Source organism: Bombina bombina, chromosome 1, assembly GCF_027579735.1.
Source record: "Bombina bombina isolate aBomBom1 chromosome 1, aBomBom1.pri, whole genome shotgun sequence".
In the NCBI taxonomy this organism is placed as follows: Eukaryota; Metazoa; Chordata; class Amphibia; order Anura; family Bombinatoridae; genus Bombina; species Bombina bombina.
The window spans coordinates 530,684,474-530,709,298 of record NC_069499.1 but is presented as its reverse complement, the minus strand read 5'-3'; the positions used below and the strand labels follow the sequence as shown (position 1 = coordinate 530,709,298).

At 40.1% G+C, this 24,825-nt stretch overlaps 1 protein-coding gene across 1 annotated transcript in view; it reads left to right on the top strand.

The window, feature by feature from the left end:
- CCNYL1 (cyclin Y like 1) overlaps nt 1–24,825 on the top strand; it is a 201,419-nt gene that overhangs the window by 101,321 nt on the left and 75,273 nt on the right. Inside the window, exons 5-6 of the mRNA XM_053698631.1 lie at nt 13,788–13,823; nt 13,978–14,029. Coding sequence (XP_053554606.1) covers nt 13,788–13,823; nt 13,978–14,029 — 88 coding nt within the window. The remainder of the gene's footprint in view (nt 1–13,787; nt 13,824–13,977; nt 14,030–24,825) is intronic.

The window sequence follows — 24,825 nt, the reverse complement described above, 5'->3', positions numbered from 1 at the left end:
GGAAGCTACCTTTGAGACAGGATCTTCTAGTTCAAGGTCCATTCGAACATCTAAATCTAGTTTCTCTGCAGCTGACTGCTTGGAAATTGAACGCTTGATTTTATCCAAGCGTGGGTTTTCAAATTCTGTGATAGATACTCTGGTCCAAGCCAGAAAACCTGTGACTAGAAAGATTTACCATAAAATATGGAAAAGATATATCTGTTGGTGTGAATCCAAAGGATTCTCCTGGAGTAAGATTAAAATTCCAAAGATTCTCTCCTTTCTCCAAGAAGGTTTGGATAAAGGGTTGTCAGCTAGTTCTCTAAAAGGACAGATTTCTGCATTATCCGTCTTGTTGCACAAACGACTGGCAGCTTTGCCAGATGTACAAGCTTTTGTTCAGGCTTTGGTTAGAATCAAGCCTGTTTACAGACCCATGACTCCTCCTTGGAGTCTAAATTTAGTTCTTTCAGTTCTTCAAGGGGTTCCGTTTGAACCTTTACATTCCATAGATATTAAGTTATTATCTTGGAAAGTTCTATTTTTGGTTGCTATTTCTTCTGCTAGAAGAGTTTCTGAATTATCTGCTTTGCAGTGTAATCCACCATATCTGGTTTTTCATTCAGATAAGGTTGTTTTGTGTACTATGCCAGGTTTTCTTCCAAAAGTTGTTTCCAACAAGAACATCAACCAGGAAATAGTTGTTCCTTCTTTGTGTCCGAATCCAGTTTCAAAGAAGGAACGTTTATTACACAATTTAGATGTTGTTCGTGCTTTAAAGTTCTATTTAGAAGCAACAAAAGATTTTAGACAAACCTCATCTTTGTTTGTCGTTTACTCTGGTAAGAGGAGAGGTCAAAAAGCTACTACTACCTCTCTCTCTTTCTGGCTGAAAAGCATTATCCGCTTGGCTTATGAGACTGCCGGACGGCAGCCTCCTGACCGTATCACAGCTCACTCTACTAGGGCTGTGGCTTCCACATGGGCCTACAAGAACGAGGCTTCTGTTGACCAGATATGTAAGGCAGCGACTTGGTCTTCTCTGCACACTTTTGCCAAATTCTACAAATTTGATACTTTTGCTTCTTCGGAGGCTATTTTTGGGAGAAAGGTTTTGCAAGCCGTGGTGCCTTTCGTTTAGGTAACCTGATTTGCTCCCTCCCTTCATCCGTGTCCTAAAGCTTTGGTATTGGTTCCCACAAGTAATGGATGACGCCGTGGACCGGACACACCAATGTTGGAGAAAACAGAATTTATGCTTACCTGATAAATTACTTTCTCCAACGGTGTGTCCGGTCCACGGCCCGCCCTGGTTTTTTAATCAGGTTGAAAAAATTTTCTTTATACACTACAGTCACCACGGCACCCTATAGTTTCTCCTTTTTCTCCTAACCGTCGGTCGAATGACTGGGGGGGGGGGGAGCCAGAGTGGGAGCTATATGGACAGCTCTTGCTGTGTGCTCTCCTTGCCTTTCCCTGTGGGGGAGAATATTTCCACAAGTAATGGATGACGCCGTGGACCGGACACACCGTTGGAGAAAGTAATTTATCAGGTAAGCATAAATTCTGTTTTCATTCCATTCCTCGGCCGTCAGTGGCTCAGTGTATGGAGGTAATCGGACTAATGGTAGCGGCAATGGATATAGTTCCGTTTGCTCGCTTGCATCTCAGACCACTGCAACTATGCATGCTCAATCAGTGGAATGGGGATTATGCAGATTTATCTCCTCAGATAAATCTGGATCAAGAGACCAGAGACTCTGTTCTTTGGTGGTTGTCACAGGATCATCTGTCCCAGGGAATGTGTTTCCGCAGGCCAGCATGGGTCATAGTGACGACGGACGCCAGCCTATTGGGCTGGGGTGCAGTCTGGAATTTCCTGAAAGCACAGGGTTTGTGGGCTCAGGAGGAAGCTCTCCTCCCGATAAATATTTTAGAACTGAGAGCGATATTCAACGCGCTTCAGACGTGGCCTCAGCTGGCTTCGGCCAGATTCATAAGATTCCAGTCGGGCAATATCACAACTGTAGCATATATCAATCATCAAGGGGGAACAAACAGTTCTCTAGCAATGATAGAGGTTACCAAAATAATTCAATGGGCAGAGACTCACTCTTGCCATCTCTCAGCAATCTATATCCCAGGAGTGGAGAACTGGGAAGCGGATTTTCTAAGTCGTCAGACTTTTCATCCGGGGGAGTCGGAACTCCATCCGGAGGTGTTTGCACAATTGATTAAGCAATGGGGCACACCAGAATTGGATCTGATGGCGTCTCGTCAGAACGCCAAACTTCCTTGTTACGGGTACAGGTCAAGGGATCCTCAGGCAGTACTGATAGATGTTCTAGCAGTACTCTGGTCGTTCAACCTGGCTTATGTGTTTCCACCATTTCCTCTCCTTCCTCGTTTGATTGCCAGAATCAAATAGGAGAGAGCTTCTGTGATTTTGATAGCACCTGCGTGGCCACGCAGGACTTGGTATGCAGACCTGGTGGACATGTCATCTCTTCCACCATGGACTCTGCCACTGAGACAGGACCTTCTGATTCAAGGTCCGTTCCAGCATCCAAATCTAGTTTCTCTGTGGCTGACTTCTTGGAGATTGAACGCTTGATTTTATCCAATCGGGGTTTCTCTGAGTCGGTCATAGATACCTTGATTCAGGCTCGAAAGCCTGTCACTAGGAAAATTTATCATAATATATGGCGTAAATATATTTATTGGTGCAAATCCAAATGCCATTCATGGAGCAAGATCAGGATTCCTAGGATTTTGTCCTTTCTCCAAGAAGGATTGGAGAAGGAGCTATCGGCTAGTTTCTTAAAGGGACTTTATCAATTCTACTGCACAAGCGTCTGGCAGATGTTCCAGACATTCAGTCGTTCTGTCAGGCTTTAGTTAGAATCAAGCCTGTGTTTAAAACGGTTGCTCCGCCATGGAGTTTGAATTTAGTTCTTAAAGTTCTTCAAGGGGTTCCGTTTGAACCTATGCATTCCATAGATATTAAGCTTCTATCTTGGAAAGTTCTGTTTTTAGTTGCTATCTCTTCGGCTCGAAGAGTTTCTGAACTATCTGTGTGGCATTGCGACTCACCTTAACTTGTTTTCCATGCTGATAAGGTGGTTTTGAGTACCAAACCTGGATTCCTTCCTAAGGTTGTTACTAATAGGAATATCAATCAGTAAATTGTTGTTCCTTCTCTGTGTCCTAATCCTTCCTCTAAGAAGGAGCGTCTGTTGCATAACTTGTACGTGGTTCGTGCTTTGAAGTTTTACTTGCAAGCAACCAAGGATTTCCGTCAAACATCTTCTTTTTTTGTTGTCTATTCTGGAAAACGTAGAGGTCAAAAAGCTACGGCTACCTCTTTCTTTTTGGCTGAAAAGCATCATCTGTATAGCATACGAGACTGCTGGACAGCTACCTCCTGAAAGGATTACAGCTCACTCTACTAGAGCGGTGGCTTCTACATGGGCTTTTAAAAATTATGCTTCTGTTGAACAGTTTTGTAAGGCTGCGACTTGGTCTTCGCTTCATACCTTTTCAAAATTTTACAAATTTGATACTTTTGCGTCTTCTGAGGCTATTTTTGGGAGAAAAGTTCTTCAAGCAGTGGTGCCTTCTGTTTAACCATCTGTCTTGTCCCTCCCGTTCATCCGTGTCCTGTAGCTTTGGTATTGTATCCCACAAGTAAAGGATGAATCCGTGGACTCGTCGTTCCTTATGGAAGAAAAGTAAATTTATGCTTACCTGATAAATTAATTTCTTCTATGGTACGACGAGTCCACGGCCCGCCCTGTCATTTTAAGACAGATTATATTTTTTTATTTTAAACTTCAGTCACCTCTGCACCTTTTAGTTTCTCCTTTTTCTTCCTGTACCTTCGGTCGAATGACAGGGGGGTGGGGGGGGGAGCTATGGGAGGAGCTATATAGACAGCTCTGCTGTGGTGCTCTTTGCCACTTCCTGTTAGCAGGAGGATAATATCCCACAAGTAAAGGATGAATCAGTGGACTCGTCCTACCATAGAAGAAATTAATTTATCAGGTAAGCATAAATTTACTTTTTTTTCCCCTTTCATTTTCCTACTTTGTTTTCTCTGTTTTCCTTCCTCTTTGTGCTTGGCTATACATTAGACTGCAGTACTGGTGAGATGGAAGGTGTTTTTATAGAGTTCTTGGGGTCTTTAAATTTTCTTTTTGCTTTGGTACAATTCCACGCCCTGGAAAATATCTGAACTTGGATGTTATATTTTTGGGCAAGTTTTTTTCTGTATTTTTTACTATCATTTTGTTTGATACCTGGCTTTTATCTCTTTGCTTTTCTTCTTCATTCAATTGGACAAAGAAGGTCTTCTTTTATGGTTTCAGAATTTGAACCTGTTCAGAAGTTCACCCCTTTTTGACTTAATTTTGATCCATCTATAGTGGAGGAACATAGTCAGTCCTGAAGGAGATCTCTCCATTATTTTTGTGGGCTCAAGGCAATCTTCAGCTTCTGTCAGCTGTTCACATTTCAGAACACACTTTTCTAGCAGGAAATGGGTACTTCCAATGGGATGAAAATTCCATAATTAGCTTTTGCAGGAGATTGTTGATAAGTGGACATTCTGGAAGTGGACAGCATAGTTGCTGAGTTTGTCTGTTTTTATAGCAAATATTTTGTCTCAAGTAATTCAGAAGCTTCTGAAAGCTATGTGTGTGTTTGTTAGTTAAATCAAAGTTAATCTAAAATGAAACTTCCTTTTCTCTTGTTAAGTGTATCCAGTCCACGGATCATCCATTACTTATGGGATATTCTCCTTCCCAACAGGAAGTTGCAAGAGGATCACCCAAGCAGAGCTGCTATATAGCTCCTCCCCTCACATGTCATATCCAGTCATTCTCTTGCAAGCCTCAACCAAGATGGAGGTCGTGAGAGGAGTGTGTGGTGTTTTATACTTAATTATTTCTTCAATCAAAAGTTTGTTATTTTTAAATGGCACCGGAGTGTGCTGTTTATCTCAGGCAGTATTTGGAAGAAGAATGTGCCTGCGTTTTTCTATGATCTTAGCAGAAGTAACTAAGATGCATTTGCTGTTCTCACACATTCTGAAGAGGGAGGTACTTCAGAGGGGGAATGGCGTGCAGTTTTTCCTGCAAATAAGGTATGTGCAGTAAAATATTTTTCTAAGGAATGGAATTGACTAAGAAAATACTGCTGATACGGAAGTAATGTAAGTAAAGCCTTTAATGCAGTGATAGCGACTGGTATAAGGCTTATTAATAGAGATACATACTCTCATAAAAATGTGTTTTAAAACGTTTGCTGGCATGTTTAATCGTTTTTTAACGTACATTGGTGATAAAACTGTAATGTTAGTATAGCCTTAAATGCAGTGAAAGCGACTGGTATCAGGCTGATTAATAGAGATACATACTCTTATAAAAATGTGTTTTAAAACGTTTGCTGGCATGTTTAATCGTTTTTTGACATATGTTTGGTGATAAAACTTATTGGGGTCTATACAGACGCTTTAAGAACCATATCTGATACTGTCTCATAATATGCAGAAGCTGGGGAGCTTCGGTCTGTGAGTGATATGTTTGACTCAGGGAAGACGATTTAACCTGATTCTGATATTTCTACATTTAAAATTTATGCTTGAGAACCTCCACTTGTTGCTCAGGGACGTTTTAGCTGCTCTGATTGACTGTGTACAATCGCGGTGCCAGAGAAATTGTGTAGACTGGATAAATACTATACAGTGCCGGTGTGTACTGATGTTTTTCCAATACCTAAAGAGGTTTACTAAAATTATTAATTAGGAATGGGATAGACCAGGTGTGCCGTTCTCTTCCCCTCTTATTTTTAGAAAAATGTTTCTAAATAGTTGCCACCACACGGGATTTATGGCAGACAGTTCCTAAGGTGGAGAGAAGAGTTTCTACTCTAGCTAGCGTACCACTTCCCTGTCGAGGACAGTTGTGCTTTTTTTTTTTTTTTTTTTTTTATAGATCCAATGGATAAAAAATTAGAGGGTTACCTTAGGAAAATATTTATTCAACAAGGTTTTATCCTGCAGCCCCTTGCATGCATTACTTTTGTCACTGCTGCTGCGGCGTTCTGGTTTGAGTCTCTGGATGAGGCTTTACAGGTAGCGACTCCATTGGATGAATACTTGAGGCACAGTAGCGTTTTTTATATTTGCTTGTTAACCTGATTTAAAGTGTTTTCCAAGCTTACTAGTCTCATTATTAGTCTGTTCTAACATGTCTGACATAGAGGAAGCTCTGTGTTCATTATGTTTAAAAGCCATGGTGGAACCCCATCTTAGAATGTGTACCAGATGTACTGATTTCATGTTAAGCTATAAAGATCATTTTTCTCCAACATAGGTGTGTCCGGTCCACGGCGTCATCCTTACTTGTGGGATATTCTCCTCCCCAACAGGAAATGGCAAAGAGCCCAGCAAAGCTGGTCACATGATCCCTCCTAGGCTCCGCCTACCCCAGTCATTCTCTTTGCCGTTGCACAGGCAACATCTCCACGGAGATGGTTAAGAGTTTTTTGGTGTTTAAATGTAGTTTTTATCCTTCAATCAAGTGTTTGTTATTTTAAAATAGTGCTGGTATGTACTATTTACTCTGAAACAGAAAAGAGATGAAGATTTCTGTTTGTAAGAGGAAGATGATTTTAGCAAACGTTACTAAAATCGATTGCTGTTTCCACACAGGACTGTTGAGATGAAGTAACTTCAGTTGGGGGAAACAGTTGGCAGACTTTTCTGCTTGAGGTATGACTGGCCACATTTCTAACAAGACTATGTAATGCTGGAAGGCTGTCATTTTCCCTATGGGGACCGGTAAGCCATTTTCTTAGATTAAGTAAAAGAATAAAGGGCTTCATAAGGGCTTAAAAAAACTGGTAGACATTTTTCTGGGCTTAAACGATTACTTTGCTAAGCATATTTTGCAGATTATAACTCTTAATAGTTATTATAATCTTGGGGATTGTTTTAAAAAAACGGCAGGCACTGTATTGGACACCTTTTTCAGATGGGGGCCTTTTCCATAGGCAGAGCCTCATTTTCGCGCCACTAATGCGCAGTTGTTTTTGGAGAGCAAGGCATGCAGATGCATGTGTGAGGAGCTAAGAACCACTGAAAAAGCTTATAGAAGGCGTCATTTGGTATCGTATTCCCCTCTGGGCTTGGTTGGGTCTCAGCAAAGCAGATACCTGGGACTGTATAGGGGTTAAATGTAAAAACGGCTCCGGTTCCGTTATTTTAAGGGTTAAAGCTTTCAAATTTGGTGTGCAATACTTTTAAGGCTTTAAGACACTGTGGTGAAATTTTGGTGAATTTTGAATAATTCCTTCATACTTTTTCACATATTCAGTAATAAAGTGTGTTCAGTTTAAAATTTAAAGTGACAGTAACGGTTTTATTTTAAAACGTTTTTTGTGCTTTGTTGACAAGTTTAAGCCTGTTTAACATGTCTGAACCATCAGATAAGCGATGTTCTATATGTATGAAAGCCAAGGTTTCTCCCCATTTAAATTTATGTGATGATTGTGCCATAGTGTCCAAACAAAGTAGGGACAATGATGCCACAGATAATGATATTGCCCAAGATGATTCCTCAAATGAGGGGAGTAAGCATGATACTGCATCATCCCCTTCTGTGTCTACACCAGTTTTGCCCACACAAGAGGCCCCTAGTACATCTAGTGCGCCAATACTTATTACCATGCAACAATTAACGGCTGTAATGGATAATTCTATTGCAAGCATTTTATCCAAAATGCCTACTTATCAGAGAAAGCGCGATTGCTCTGTTTTAAACACTGAAGAGCAAGAGGACGCTGATGATAACTGTTCTGACATACCCTCACACCAATCTGAAGGGGCCAGGAGGGAGGTTTTGTCTGAGGGAGAAATTTCAGATTCAGGAAAAATTTCTCAACAAGCTGAACCTGATGTTGTAACATTTAAATTTAAATTAGAACATCTCCGCGCACTGCTTAAGGAGGTATTATCTACTCTGGATGATTGTGACAATTTGGTCATTCCAGAGAAATTATGTAAGATGGACAAGTTCCTAGAGGTTCCGGTGCCCCCCGATGCTTTTCCTATATCCAAGCGGGTGGCGGACATATTAAATAAGGAGTGGGAAAGGCCCGGCATACCTTTTGTTCCTCCCCCTATATTTAAAAAATTATTTCCTATAGTCGACCCCAGAAAGGACTTATGGCAGACAGTCCCCAAGGTCGAGGGGGCGGTTTCTACTCTAAACAAACGCACTACTATTCCTATAGAAGATAGTTGTGCTTTCAAAGATCCTATGGATAAAAAATTAGAGGGTTTGCTTAAAAAGATGTTTGTTCAGCAAGGTTACCTTCTACAACCAATTTCATGCATTGTTCCTGTCGCTACGGCAGCGTGTTTCTGGTTCGAAGAACTAGAAAGGTCGCTCAATAAAGAATCTTCGTATGAGGAGGTTATGGACAGAGTTCATGCACTTAAATTGGCTAACTCTTTTATTTTAGATGCCGCTTTGCAATTAGCTAGATTAGCGGCGAAAAATTCAGGGTTTACTATCGTGGCGCGCAGAGCGCTTTGGCTAAAGTCTTGGTCAGCGGATGTGTCTTCCAAGACAAAATTGCTTAACATCCCTTTCAAGGGTAAAACACTGTTTGGTCCTGATCTGAAAGAGATTATTTCAGACATCACCGGGGGAAAGGGCCACGCCCTCCCTCAGGGTAGGTCTTTTAAGGCTAAAAATAAGCCTAATTTTCGTCCCTTTCGCAGAAACGGACCAGCCTCTAATTCTACATCCTCTAAGCAAGAGGGTAATACTTCACAACCCAAACCAGCCTGGAGACCGATGCAAGGCTGGAACAAGGGTAAGCAGGCCAAGAAGCCTGCCACTGCTACCAAAACAGCATGAAGGGATGGCCCCCGATCCGGGACCGGATCTGGTGGGGGACAGACTTTCTCTCTTTGCTCAGGCTTGGGCAAGAGATGTTCAGGATCCTTGGGCACTAGAAATAGTTTCTCAAGGTTATCTCCTAGAATTCAAGGAACTACCCCCGAGGGGAAGGTTCCACAGGTCTCAATTATCTTCAAACCAAATAAAAAGACAGGCATTCTTACATTGTGTAGAAGACCTGTTAAAGATGGGAGTAATTCATCCAGTTCCAATAGGAGAACAAGGGATGGGGTTTTACTCCAACCTGTTCATAGTTCCCAAAAAAGAGGGAACATTCAGACCAATTTTAGATCTCAAGATCCTAAACAAATTTCTCAGGGTTCCATCGTTCAAGATGGAAACCATTCGAACGATCCTTCCCACCATCCAGGAAGGTCAATTTATGACCACGGTGGATTTAAAGGATGCGTACCTACATATTCCTATCCACAAGGAACATCATCAGTTCCTAAGGTTCGCTTTTCTGGACAAGCATTACCAGTTTGTGGCACTTCCATTCGGATTAGCCACTGCTCCGAGAATTTTCACAAAGGTACTAGGGTCCCTTCTAGCGGTTCTAAGGCCAAGGGGCATTACAGTAGTACCTTACTTGGACGACATCCTGATTCAAGCGTCGTCTCTGTCAAAAGCAAAGGCTCATACGGACATCGTCCTAGCCTTTCTCAGATCTCACGGATGGAAAGTGAACAAGGAAAAAAGTTCTCTGTCCCCGTCAACAAGAGTTCCCTTTTTGGGAACAATAATAGATTCCTTAGAAATGAGGATTTTTCTGACAGAGGTCAGGAAATCAAAGATTCTAAGCTCTTGTCAAGTACTTCATTCTGTTCTTCGTCCTTCCATAGCGCAGTGCATGGAAGTAATAGGATTGATGGTTGCAGCAATGGACATAGTTCCTTTTGCACGAATTCATCTAAGACCATTACAACTGTGCATGCTCAGACAGTGGAATGGGGATTATACAGACTTGTCTCCGACAATTCAAGTAGATCAAAAGACCAGAGATTCACTCCGTTGGTGGCTGATCCTGGACAACCTGTCACAGGGAATGAGCTTCCGCAGACCAGAGTGGGTCATTGTCACGACCGACGCCAGTCTGGTGGGCTGGGGCGCGGTCTGGGAACCCCTGAAAGCTCAGGGTCTATGGTCTCGGGAAGAATCTCTTCTCCCGATAAACATTCTGGAACTGAGAGCGATATTCAATGCTCTCAAAGCTTGGCCTCAACTAGCAAAGGCCAAATTCATAAGGTTTCAATCAGACAACATGACGACTGTTGCATATATCAACCATCAGGGGGGAACAAGAAGTTCCCTGGCGATGGAGGAAGTGACCAAGATAATTCAATGGGCGGAGGATCACTCCTGCCACTTGTCTGCAATCCACATCCCAGGAGTGGAAAATTGGGAAGCGGATTTTCTGAGTCGTCAGACATTCCATCCGGGGGAGTGGGAACTCCATCCGGAAATCTTTGCCCAAATAACTCAATTATGGGGCATTCCAGACATGGATCTGATGACCTCTCGTCAGAACTTCAAGGTTCCTTGCTACGGGTCCAGATCCAGGGATCCCAAGGCGACTCTAGTAGATGCACTAGTAGCACCTTGGACCTTCAACCTAGCTTATGTATTCCCACCGTTTCCTCTCATTCCCAGGCTGGTAGCCAGGATCAATCAGGAGAGGGCTTCGGTGATCTTGATAGCTCCTGCGTGGCCATGCAGGACTTGGTATGCAGACCTGGTGAATATGTCATCGGCTCCACCATGGAAGCTACCTTTGAGACAGGACCTTCTTGTTCAAGGTCCATTCGAACATCCGAATCTGGTTTCCCTCCAACTGACGGCTTGGAGATTGAACGCTTGATTTTATCAAAGCGTGGGTTTTCAGATTCTGTAATAGATACTCTGATTCAGGCCAGAAAGCCTGTAACTAGAAAAATTTACCATAAAATATGGAAAAAATATATCTGTTGGTGTGAATCTAAAGGATTCCCATGGAACAAGATAAAAATTCCTAAGATTCTATCCTTTCTACAAGAAGGTTTGGAGAAAGGATTATCTGCAAGTTCTCTGAAGGGACAGATCTCTGCTTTATCTGTTTTACTTCACAAAAGGCTGGCAGCTGTGCCAGACGTTCAAGCATTTGTTCAGGCTCTGGTTAGAATTAAGCCTGTTTACAGACCTTTGACTCCTCCCTGGAGTCTAAATCTAGTTCTTTCAGTTCTTCAAGGGGTTCCGTTTGAACCCTTACATTCCGTAGATATTAAGTTATTATCTTGGAAAGTTTTGTTTTTGGTTGCAATTTCTTCTGCTAGAAGAGTTTCAGAGTTATCTGCTCTGCAGTGTTCTCCGCCCTATCTGGTGTTCCATGCAGATAAGGTGGTTTTGCGTACTAAGCCTGGTTTTCTTCCGAAAGTTGTTTCCAACAAAAATATTAACCAGGAGATAGTTGTACCTTCTTTGTGTCCGAACCCAGTTTCAAAGAAGGAACGTTTGTTACACTATTTGGACGTAGTCCGTGCTCTAAAATTCTATTTAGAGGCTACTAAAGATTTCAGACAAACATCTTCTTTGTTTGTTGTTTATTCTGGTAAAAGGAGAGGTCAAAAAGCAACTTCTACCTCTCTTTCTTTTTGGCTTAAAAGCATTATCCGATTGGCTTATGAGACTGCCGGACGGCAGCCTCCTGAAAGAATCACAGCTCACTCCACTAGGGCTGTGGCTTCCACATGGGCCTTCAAGAACGAGGCTTCTGTTGACCAGATATGTAAGGCAGCGACTTGGTCTTCACTGCACACTTTTGCCAAATTTTACAAATTTGATACTTTTGCTTCTTCGGAGGCTATTTTTGGGAGAAAGGTTTTGCAAGCCGTGGTGCCTTCCATTTAGGTGACCTGATTTGCTCCCTCCCTTCATCCGTGTCCTAAAGCTTTGGTATTGGTTCCCACAAGTAAGGATGACGCAGTGGACCGGACACACCTATGTTGGAGAAAACAGAATTTATGCTTACCTGATAAATTACTTTCTCCAACGGTGTGTCCGGTCCACGGCCCGCCTGGGTTTTTTAATCAGGTCTGATGAATTATTTTCTCTAACTACAGTCACCACGGTATCATATGGTTTCTCCTATGCATATTTCCTCCTGTACGTCGGTCGAATGACTGGGGTAGGCGGAGCCTAGGAGGGATCATGTGACCAGCTTTGCTGGGCTCTTTGCCATTTCCTGTTGGGGAGGAGAATATCCCACAAGTAAGGATGACGCCGTGGACCGGACACACCGTTGGAGAAAGTAATTTATCAGGTAAGCATAAATTCTGTTTTTTTTTTTTTTTTTACAGGCAGTGGTCACTTCCATTTAAGTACCTGCCTTGTCCCTCCCATCATCCGTGTACTTTAGCTTTGGTATTGGTATCTCATAAGTAATGGATGATCCGTGGACTGGATACAGTTAACAAGAGAAAACATAATTTATGCTTACCTGATAAATTTATTTCTCTTGTAGTGTATCCAGTCCACGGCCCGCCCTGTCGTTTTAAGGCAGGTCTAAATTTTAATTAAACTACAGTCACCACTGCACCCTATGGTTTCTCCTTTCTTGTCTTGTTTCGGTCGAATGACTGGATATGACATGTGAGGGGAGGAGCTATATAGCAGCTCTGCTTGGGTGATCCTCTTGCAACTTCCTGTTGGGAAGGAGAATATCCCATAAGTAATGGATGATCCGTGGACTGGATACACTACAAGAGAAATAAATTTATCAGGTAAGCATAAATTATGTTTTTTGCAAAATGATCACTGGAGCCCTTCCTACTGCTAGATAAGGGAGCAGACAAGCTGAAAGCTAGATATGGCTTCCTGTAGAGGCCCCAGCCTCCTTGTAGGGCTGTGACAGAAAGTAATGGACACAGCACAAATTAAATTGAATGTTCATTTTGATTAATTAGTGCCCGGTTTTTAATAAACCTATTAAAAACAAGGGCACTTTAATTCATCAAAATTGACATTTCACGGTTTACTTCAAAAACTTACCTTTTAATCCTTGCAGCAGCTCCAGCAATTCCCCCAGCTGTCGGAAGCCTCTGCAGACGTCAGAAATGATGAATCAGGCTTTCTCCAATCGCAGCTTTCCCCCCGGTGGAATCTTGGCTTGATTTAACGCTGTGATTGGAGGAATCCGGATTCATCATTTTGGACCCGATAAGACTGCTTGTGACGGGCGGAGGAAGTGCTGGAGCGGCTGCCAGGATTAAAAGGTAAGTTTTTGAAGTAAACAGTGAAATGTCAATTTTGATGAATTAAAGTGCCCTTGTTTTTAATAGGTTTATTAAAAACAGGTCACTAATTAATCAAAATGGACCTTCACTTTTAAGTTAAAAAAAGAAAAATAAGATAAAAATTGCACTCATTTCTATTAAGTATAAGCCAATGCTTGGTCTGTGTTAATGTTTTAATAAGAAAGCACTGTTTTTATATATCCCTTTTTTATTTTGACTTGTATCAATAAATTACATATACTTTTTATGTACCAAAGTGCATTTGTTCTATGTTTATCTGCTTTCACAGCAGTGTGAATAGGTACTTTTGCTTCACATCACAAAGACTGTAAAGGCTGTTTTACAGTTATTAATTTGTATTCCCTTGAAAACTACCCATTGAGTCTGCAGATCTCTGCTGTGTTTTACATGCATAGTATAAGAAGCCTACAGTGAACCTAATAGTCAGCATACTTGGAGGCAATATTTTTTTAGGATTTTTATTTTACCGTGTTTCTAAATATACCTTCTGTTTATCTGCTCAGATATGTTTGCTTTGTATTTACACTTTTTTTTTCTTTCTTTGCAGTGTTACCCTAGCAATATATTACCACATAAAGAACAGGTAAGATTTGGTTACTAAAACTATTACTGAGTATAGTATTATGTAACTTTCCAAGATAAAATTATTATTTCAAGTACAGTTTGTTCTGTAAACTCAGTATTTTGTTTTATAAAATAAGTCAGTTACTACTTTTAATATATATTTTTTATTTTAGAGACTCTAACAGATCCTTGGATATATTTGATGAAAAATTACATCCATTAACAGTAAGTCATGCTCATTTAACTTCTTTCATGCCATATAGCCCATTCTATTAGCAGCACTTATAAAATGATCACTAGTTAAGATGTAATCACGTTTACATAATGTACAACTACACTTAAATTGGCAGTATTATTTAGTCAGGTGGTATTACTTTTAATGGTGAGGCTGTATGTGCCAGCACCATTGGTATGAGGCTGTATGTGCCAGCACCATTGGTATGAGGCTGTATGTGCCAGCACCATTGGTATGAGGCTGTATGTGCCAGCACCATTGGTATGAGGCTGTATGTGCCAGCACCATTGGTATGAGGCTGTATGTGCCAGCACCATTGGTATGAGGCTGTATGTGCCAGCACCATTGGTATGAGGCTGTATGTGCCAGCACCGTTGGTGTTTGGGGGCTGTATGTGCCAGCGCAGTTGGTGTGGGGGGCTGAATGTGCCAGCGCCGTTGGTGTGGGGGGCTGAATGTGCCAGCGCCGTTGGTGTGGGGGGCTGAATGTGCCAGCGCCATTGGTGTGGGGGGCTGAATGTGCCAGCGCCGTTGGTGTGGGAGGCTGAATGTGCCAGCGCCGTTGGTGTGGGAGGCTGAATGTGCCAGCGCCGTTGGTGTGGGAGGCTGAATGTGCCAGCGCCGTTGGTGTGGGAGGCTGAATGTGCCAGCGCCGTTGGTGTGGGAGGCTGAATGTGCCAGCGCCGTTGGTGTGGGGGGCTGAATGTGCCAGCGCCGTTGGTGTGGGGGGCTGAATGTGCCAGCGCCGTTGGTGTGGGGGGCTGAATGTGCCAGCGCCGTTGGTGTGGGGGGCTGAATGTGCCAGCGCCGTTGGTGTGGGGGGCTGAATGTTCCAACACCAACTGGCCTTTAGACACATTCTTACACTTATCAACACTAGCAAAAAACATTATAGAAAACGGGACAGATGTATTTGCAGCTTATTAGCCAACAAGAAAAATGAATAGCAAGACAACACATGGGTCAGTGGGCTTTATACTTCAAAGAGGGGGATGAGTGTGGAACTGAGCTCTTATGGGGCCGCTTAATTGTAAATTTTCCCGGTGCTACTCCTTTTAAAGGAATTTACAAGGTTCTATGGGGGTCACACCATATGGGATGTGACAAAACAAGAGATTATGAGTGCACAAATAGCTCCCAAAATAAATAGTATTAAAACTTACACTTGTATTTAAAATAATTAAAATAAAGATACCTTGGTTCTAAGAACCTACAAATAAATTAAACCAATAGACACACAGAAACCTGAATCTAAGCTCCAAAAATAGTGGCAGGAAGCTTAGAGCAAAAACACCCCCTGTATTCCTGGCCGATAACCGGTCACGTCAACATCAGTTGGGGGCATGCAATTCGACAGGTTTCAATAAAAAAGGAAAATAAGTTGCTATGCGTTTCGGCCCGTATACAGGCCTTTTTCAAGCTTAAATGGTCAAGAAAGAGTTAAGTTCTGCAATAAATTAACCAGTCTAAAAGGACAGTTTACTCAAAATTATACTTCCATGATTCAGATAGATCAATTTTAAACAACTTTACATTTTATCTAATTTGCTTTGTTGTTTTGTTATCCTTTGTTGAATATTATACCTAGATAGATTCAGGAGTAGCAATGCACTACTGGGAACTAGCAGGTGATTGGTGGCTGCAAATGTATGCCTCATGTCATTGGCTCATCTAACGCATTTATCTACCTCCCAGTAGTGCTTTACTCCTGAGCCTACCTAGATCTTGGAGAACAATAAAAGTTGGAATAGAAAGTTGTTCTATCTGAATTTGTTTAATTTTGACGTTTTCCCCTTTTAAATGGAAAATGTTGACTTGAAATGTTATACTTTCTATTGTGTTGAAAAAAAGTTTCTCTTTTTTTCTCTTTTTTTTATTTCTAGAATGTTCATTCAAAGAAACTTTTGTTGGAAACCAGGGGAGTTGTACATTTTTTTTTATCCCTTTTGCGTAAATTTATGTTTAAAGGGACAGTCTAGTCAAAAGGAAACTTTAATGATTCATATAGGGCAGGCAATTTTAAACAATTTTCCAATTTACTTATATCATCAAAAACATAATTTATGTAAGAACTTACCTGATAAATTAATTTCTTTCATATTAGCAAGAGTCCATGAGCTAGTGACGTATGGGATATACATTCCTACCAGGAGGGGCTAAGTTTCACAAACCTCAAAAATGCCTATAAATACACCCCTCACCACACCCACAATTCAGTTTAACGAATAGCCAAGAAGTGGGGTGATAAGAAAGGAGCGAAAGCATCAAAAATAAGGAATTGGAATAATTGTGCTTTATACAACAAAATCATAACCACCACAAAAAAGGGTGGGCCTCATGGACTCTTGCTAATATGAAAGAAATTAATTCATCAGGTAAGTTCTTACATAAATTATGTTTTCTTTCATGTAATTAGCAAGAGTCCATGAGCTAGTGACGTATGGGATAGCAGATACCCAAGATGTGGAACTTCCACGCAAGAGTCACTAGAGAGGGAGGGATAAAATAAAGACAGCCAATTCCGCTGAAAAAGAATCCACAACCCAAATCAAAAAAATTGAAATAATAAGCAGAAGAATCAAACTGAAACAGCTGCCTGAAGTACTTTTCTACCAAAAACTGCTTCTGAAGAAGAAAAAACATCAAAATGGTAGAATTTAGTAAATATATGCAAAGAAGAGCAAGTTGCTGCTTTGCAAATCTGATCAACAGAAGTAGGGCTGCAACTAACGATTATTTTCATAATCGATTAATCGGCCGATTATTTTTTCGATTAATCGACTAATCGGATAAAAAGAGAATCAATAATAGTTTTCTAAACTTCAGACTAAAACTTTACATTAACACAACTGTTTCTTCAATTTTTAAGCAGCAAAGCACAGTTTTATAATTAAACAAAACAAAACCACAAACTGTTTGAAAAGAGGTAGAACTAGAAAGAGTTAGACTATCACTGTTAATAACATTCTGTTTTTACTCTTTCAGAAACTTTGCATTGAAATGCAAAAATCTCAACATGTCCACATGCTTCTGGCTAAGGCTGGTTCTCCGTTTGCAGCTATATATTCCTGCAGGAGAGAAAAGGCTGTTGAGGTGTATAAGTAGGGTTTTGCCAATTTTACCAAAGTGTGATATTTATCTTTGTTAGCTCTTCACCAATGCTAAGTGTTTTCTACCTTGGCAAGGGGCCTCTCAATAAAGTAACCCTTGACTTCATTCTAACATAAAAATATCTTGAATATCTATATGCAATGGTAAATAACCAGCTATAAGGTTAGGGGAAATATCTAGTCCGCTCTAAAAATAACGAATATATACTTATAAAGGTTGACTCTGGTACATATCACAATTTATTAAAAATATTTAAAAAACTATAAAAAACAAAATCAAAAGCGCTAAGGACTGTATATCAATAACAGGACAAAGCCTTACACATTTATTTATACAGTACATATAATCAGCAATAGCAAGCAATACGCTAATAATTGTGCAAACAGATAATAGTGCACATCAATTTAAATAACTTCCATCAATCTAGGGGCAAGGTGTAAACAACAAGCTTGGCACTATATCATGAAAAGCATAGTTCCAAATCACCAGATTTAAAATAAACAATCCAAATGATGACTATTATAGCTGGGTTGCACATAAGCCAGGGGTAGTTGTAAACGTATACTGTCCTGAAAAAGTGAAAATTAGACGTCTGTAGACGTCCTTTAGGCTAAGGACATAACCATAAAACACAATTCCATATGCAGGAGTTCATTGGAGTGAAGCAGCTGGTGTTGTGCACCAACTAATTGCAAACCAACTAATCGATTATGAGATTATGAGATTCGTTGACAACTATTTCCATAATCGATTATTATCGATTATGACGATTAGTTGTTGCAGCTCTAAACAGAAGCTTCATTCCTAAAAACCCAGGAAGTAGAAACTGACCTAGTAGAATGAGCCGTAATCCTTTGAGGCGGGGATCTACCCGACTCCACATAAGCAAGATGAATCAAAGACTTTAACCAAGAAGCCAAAGAAATGGCAGAAGCCTTCTGACCTTTCCTAGAACCAGAAAAGATAACAAATAGACTAGAAGTCTTTCTGAAACCTTTAGTAGCTTCAACATAATATTTCAAAACTCTTACTACATCCAAAGAATGTAAAGATCTCTCCAGAGAATTCTTAGGATTAGGACACAATGAAGGGACAACAATTTCTCTACTAATGTTGTTTGAATTCACAACTTTAGGTAAAAATTTAAATGAAGTCCGCAAAACCGCCTTATCCTGATGAAAAATCAGAAAAGGAGATTCACAAGAAAGAGCAGATAACTCAAACTCTTCTAGCAGAAGAGATGGCCAAACGGAACAAAACTTTCCAAGAAAGTAATTTAATATCCAGAGAATGCATAGGTTCAAACAGAGGAGCCTGTAAAGCCCTCAGAACCAAATTAAGACTCCAAGGAGGAAAGATTTACTTAACAGGCTTGATACGAACCAAAGCCTGTACAAAACAATGAATATCAGGATGATTAGCAATCTTTCTGTGAAAAAGAACAGAAAGAGCAGAGATTTGTCCTTTCAAGGAACTTGCAGATAAACCCTTATCCAAACCATCCTGAAGAAACTGTAAAATTCTAGGAATTCTAAAAGAATGCCAAGAAAATTTATGAGAAGAACACCAAGAAATGCAAGTCTTCCAGACTCCGTAATAAATCTTCCTAGACACAGATTTACGAGCCTGTAACATAGTATTAATCACTGAGTCAGAGAAACCTCTATGACTAAGTATCAAGCGTTCAATCTCCATACCTTCAAATTTAATGATTTGAGATCTTGATGGAAAAATGGGCCTTGAGATAGGTCTGGCCTTAACGGAAGTGTCCAAGGTTGGCAACTGGCCATCCGAACGAGATCCGCATACCAAAATCTGTGAGGCCATGCTGGAGCCACCAGCAGTACAAACGAACGCTCCATTAAGATTTTGGAAATCACTTTTGGAAGAAGAACTAGAGGCGGAAAGATATAAGCAGGTTGATAATTCCAAGGAAGCGACAACGCGTCCACTGCTTCCACCCGAGGATCCCTGGATCTGGACAGATACCTGGGAAGTTTCTTGTTTAGATGAGAGGCCATCAGATCTATTTCTGGAAGTCCCCAGATTTGAACAATCTGAAGAAATACCTCTGAGTGAAGAGACCATTTGGCCGGATGTAGCGTCTGGCGACTGAGATAATCCGCTTCCCAATTGTCTATACCTGGGATGTGAACCGCAGAGATTAGACAGGAGCTGGATTCCGCCCATACAAGTATCCGAGATACTTCTTTCATAGCCTGAGGATTGTGAGTCCCTCCTTGATGATTACATACGCCACGGTTGTAACATTGTCTGTCTGAAAACAAATAAACGATTCTCTCTTCAGAAGAGGCCAGAACTGAAGAACTCTGAAAATCGCACGGAGTTCCAAAATGTTGATTGGTAATCTTGCCTCCTGAGATTCCCAAACCCCCTGCGCTGTCAGAGATCCCCATACAGCTCCCCAACCTGAAAGACTCGCATCTGTTGAGATCACAGTCCAGGTTGGACGAGCAAAAGAGTCCCCTTGAATTAAACAATGGTGATCCAACCACCAAGTCTGAGAAGATCGAACATTGGGATTTAAGGATATTAATTGTGATATCTTTGTATAATCCCTGCACCATTGGTTCAGCATACAAAGCTGAAGAGGTCTCATGTGAAAACGAGCAAAAGGGATCGCGTCCGATGCAGCAGTCATGAGACCTAGAATTTCCATGCACAAAGCTACAGAAGGGAACGATGAAGACTGAAGGTTTTGACAAGCTGAAACCAATTTCAGACGTCTCTTTTCTGTTAGAGACAAAGTCATGAACACTGAATCTATTTGGAAACCCAAAAAGGTTACCCTTGTCTGAGGAATCAAGGAACTCTTTGGTAAATTGATCCTCCAACCATGTCTTTGAAGAAACAACACAAGTTGATTCATTTGAGATTCTGCAGAATGTAAAGACTGAGCAAGTACCAAGATATCGTCCAAATAAGGAAATACCGCAATACCCTGTTTTCTGATTACAGAAAGAAGGGCACCGAGAACCTTCGAAAAGATCCTTGGAGCTGTTGCTAGGCCAAAAGGAAGAGCAGCAAACTGGTAATGCTTGTCTAGAAAAGAGAATCTCAGGAACTGATAGTGATCTGGATGAATTGGAATATGAAGATATGCATCCTGTAAGTCTATTGTAGACATATAATGCCCTTGCTGAACAAAAGGCAGAATAGTCCTTATACTCACCATTTTGAATGTTGGTATCCTTACATAACGATTCAATATTTTTAGATCCAGAACTGGTCTGAAGGAATTCTCCTTCTTTGGTACAATGAACAGATTTGAGTAAAACCCCAGACCCTGTTCCAGAGCTGGAACTGGCACAATTACCCAAGCTGACTCTAGGTCTGAAACACATTTCAGAAACGCCTGAGCCTTTACTGGGTTTACTGGAATGCATGAGAGAAAAAAATCTTCTCACAGGCGGCCTTACCTTGAAACCTATTCTGTACCCTTTTGAAACAATGTTCTGAATCCAAAGATTGTGAATCTAATTTATCCAAACCTCTTTGAAAAATTAAGTTCAACAAGACACTGGAGGTCGCTAATGAATCCTAAAATAACCAAATAAAATATAATCCAAATAATACTACAAGATATGATACAAAACAATATAAAAAAATGTGAAGAATGGTAAATGGCACCTCATTAAATGTGTAGTAACCCAGTATGAGAGTCCACTAAATAAGAGTTAAACAGACAGTCTGTTGAATCAATATGGAGTCCAATGTGATATCAGCCGACCGTTACAGCCTCCAAATAGCCGCAGAAAGGAATCCTCTCTTTAGATGATGGCAGGCGTATCTGTGTAGATTAAAAATAGAGAAAGACGACCATTGTGTGCATCCACAGCTCAAAGTAGCCCACACATACAGCAACACTCTATTTCCAGGGTACTCACCCTCTGGCCAAGCACACCAATGTGCTTGTGGACACGGACTGGCTATCAGAGCAAACCAGCTTGCTCTCTCTGGCAACACTCTCCTCACAGACGCCGGACAAACAGCAGACTCCCTGGAACGCCAGACAACAGCTGACTCACTGGAACTCCACAGCGGTTTGCTAATGAGCACCTTACTTGTTATGAATAGCGGATAATGATTTTAAAAGAAAAATCCTTTAATCATTGATAAAGCATACAATCCTTAATACACAAGTAGGTGAATAATGTACAACAGTAAAATTTGCTATGCGTTTCTCAGCTCAATCGGCCGTTTCCTCAGGCATAATGCAGTACACTTTTGAACCTGCTATATAATGCCGCTCATTACCGAACCTATAATTGCATGGGGGTGTGTGTGTAGTCAGACCAATAGAAGCCTGTCTTTTTCAATCTTACAAACAGCTGTCATCCTACCTAAAATCAACCCTACACAGTTGGATTGAATGGATACAAGTAAAATCCCTATGTCTGTGACCCACATTAGTACATACTAAAGATATAAAAATCAAACTGTCACTGCGGTCACTTACTGACCCTGTCTGTCTCACCGGATATTTGCTGGAATTGATACAATTGGTGATCACTTTTACAAAAATATCCGGACCAGCCAGATTTTATTTAGCCTTTGTTGGTAGCTCTGTGGCTCTATAGTAATGTGGTTAAAACAATTGACAAGCAATGGTTAGTGCAGTCCGTGAACAGCCGACAATTAATACCTCGGCATTGCTCTCTATTAGTCTCCAAGTTGCAACGGGGAACATCATGATTAACGCTTGCCTTTCATGTATAAGTAGAATAGGTGATAGAATTAACTATTAATAATAAAATACTTCACATGTTAGCCGCATTGAATAATAGGTAAAAAACTAATGTACAAAATTCTAATTTTTCATTTGGGTAATCTCCTTAAATATATCTTAAAAATATACAAGAGGGACCTAAAAAAACAGTGCTTTCTGATTGCTATAAAATACGGGGTATTTCTGCAATCACTATTATGGTAAAGTCCCTACGATAAATGGTTACAACTGCACCCTTTAACCGCAAATTGCGATATCTACAATTTCTAGCTGTATTCAAGCAGCATATGGGTCAACTAGTAATATAAACATTCCCAAAGTATATATATTTAGGTATAGATTGGATACCCACTTCCATTTTGCTAAATTGGAAGCTTCTTATGTGAATAGTAAACTGAAGTGATATATACGCATAGCAATAAAGATATGCATAATTGTTCTTTTATGTTGTCAAATTTCCTTCCCATTGTATGCATCAAATACATAAAGACCCATTAATATACAGTATGTCATACACTGTTTAAAACGATATAAGGGAAAAACTAAATGATATAGTAAACTTAATACAAGATAATCACTAATCTCTACATAGAAAATAATTACGTCTACCACCGTGAAGCGCAAAAGCCCTACATGGTGCACAAACCTCTAAACCTAACCTTAGGGGTAAAGATATAATTAATGTTTGAGAACTAATACTGTTTATCGTTTTTGATTTGGACCACAATTGGTTATCCATAATTTACAATATATTAATTGTTGAAAGAAAAACGTATAGAAATACTATCCAATTATTCAAAACCCATCAAATTTAATCTGATTATTTATATTTATCTAAAATACTTTATGTACGATGACTATAGAATGAGGAATTAATTAATAATTTAATATTTACATTATTAGATATCATACTTATTTTTATTTTTATCTATTTTTTACACATAACTTTTTATAGTTTGTGTTGGGAGTTGCTGCTTTATATTTCATTTTAACGAATATCATCTGTACTAATTTAACACACAGAAGTTTTGTTTCACTATACCAGTACCAATACATATATTGGATTAATTGTATAATAAGGGTGTCTGATCACACATTGTTCCATATTTTGGTTACTGTTTAGTAACTAGACATTTGAAGCAAACATTGTATTTCATTTTTCTAGATGTACTTTAATCTTGTACTGTACCATAGCGCCCTCTAGTGATTGATTCACAGATTGTATCTTTGAAAAATTGTAACCTGCCCCCTACCAGCTGTGCTGGAATGAGGGCCGCACCTTCATGCGGATTTAGGAGCTGGTTTTGACTTTCTTAAAGGCTTGGATTTATTCCAGATTGGAGAATGTTTCCAAACGGAAACTTTTCCTTTAGGGGAAGGGTCAGGCTTCTGTTAATCTGACGAAAGGAACGAAAACTATTAGCAGCCCTATATTTACCTTTAGATTTTTTTGTCCTGAGGCAAAAAGGCTCCCTTCCTTCCCCCCAGTAACAGTTGAAATTATTGAATCCAACTGTGAACCAAATAATTTATTACCTTGGAAAGAAAGAGAAAGCAATGTTGACTTAGAAGTCATATCTGCATTCCAAGAGTTAAGCCATAAAGCTCTTCTAGCTAAAATAGCTAAAGACATATAATGATATCAAAAATGGCATCACAAACAAAGTTATTAGCATGTTGAAGAAGTTTAACAATGCTATCAGCATTATGGTCTGACACTTGTTGCGCTAAAGCCTCCAACCAGAAAGTGGAAGCTGCAGCAACATCAGCCAAAGAAATAGCAGGTCTAAGAAGATTACCTGAACATAAATAAGCCTTCCTTAGAAAGGATTCAAGCTTCCTATCTAAAGGATCCTTAAAAGAAGTACTATCTGCCGTAGGAATAGTAGTACGTTTAGCAAGAGTAGAGAGAGCCCCATCAACTTTGGGGATTTTTTCCCAAAACTCTAATCTATTAGATGGCAAAGGGTACAATTTCTTAAACCTTGGAGAAGGAGTAAATGAAGTACCCAGACTATTCCATTCCCTAGAAATTACTTCTGAAATAGCATCAGGAACTGGAAAAACTTCTGGAAAAACTACATGAGGTTTAAACGCTTATTAGATTTAATATCAAGAGGACTAGACTCCTCCATATCTAATGCAATCAACACTTCTTTAAGTAAAGAACGAATAAACTCCATCTTAAACAAATATGAAGATTTATCAGTGTCAATATCTGAGGCAGAATCTTCTGAACCAGATAGATCCTCATCAGAAATAGATAAGTCAGAATGATGGCGGTCATTTAAAAATTCATCTGAAATATGAGAAGTTTTAAAAGACCTTTTACGTTTACTGGAAGGAGGAATAACAGACAGAGCCTTCCGAATAGAATTAGAAACAAATTCTCTTACATTAACAGGAACATCCTGAACATTAGATGTTGAAGGAAAAACAACAGGTAATGGATTATTACTAATGGAGACATTATCTGCGTTAGAAAGTTTATCATGACAACTAACACAAACTACAGCTGGAGGAACAGTTACCAAAAGTTTACAACAAATGCACTTAGCTTTGGTAGAACCAACATTATGCAGCGTCTTTCCAGAAGTAGATTCTGATCCAGGGTCAGGTTGTGACATCTTGCAATATGTAATAGAAAAAAACAACATATAAAGCAAAATTATCAAATTCCTTAAATGACAGTTTCAGGAATGGGAAAAAATGCAAAACAAACAAGCCTCTAGCAACCAGAAGCAACAAAAAAGTGAGACTGAAATAATGTGCCAAGTATGACGCCCACATTATTTGGCGCCAAGTAGGACGCCCACATTATTTGGCGCCAAGTAGGACGCCCACATTATTTGGCGCCAAGTAGGACGCCCACATTATTTGGCGCCAAGTAGGACGCCCACATTATTTGGCGCCAAGTAGGACGCCC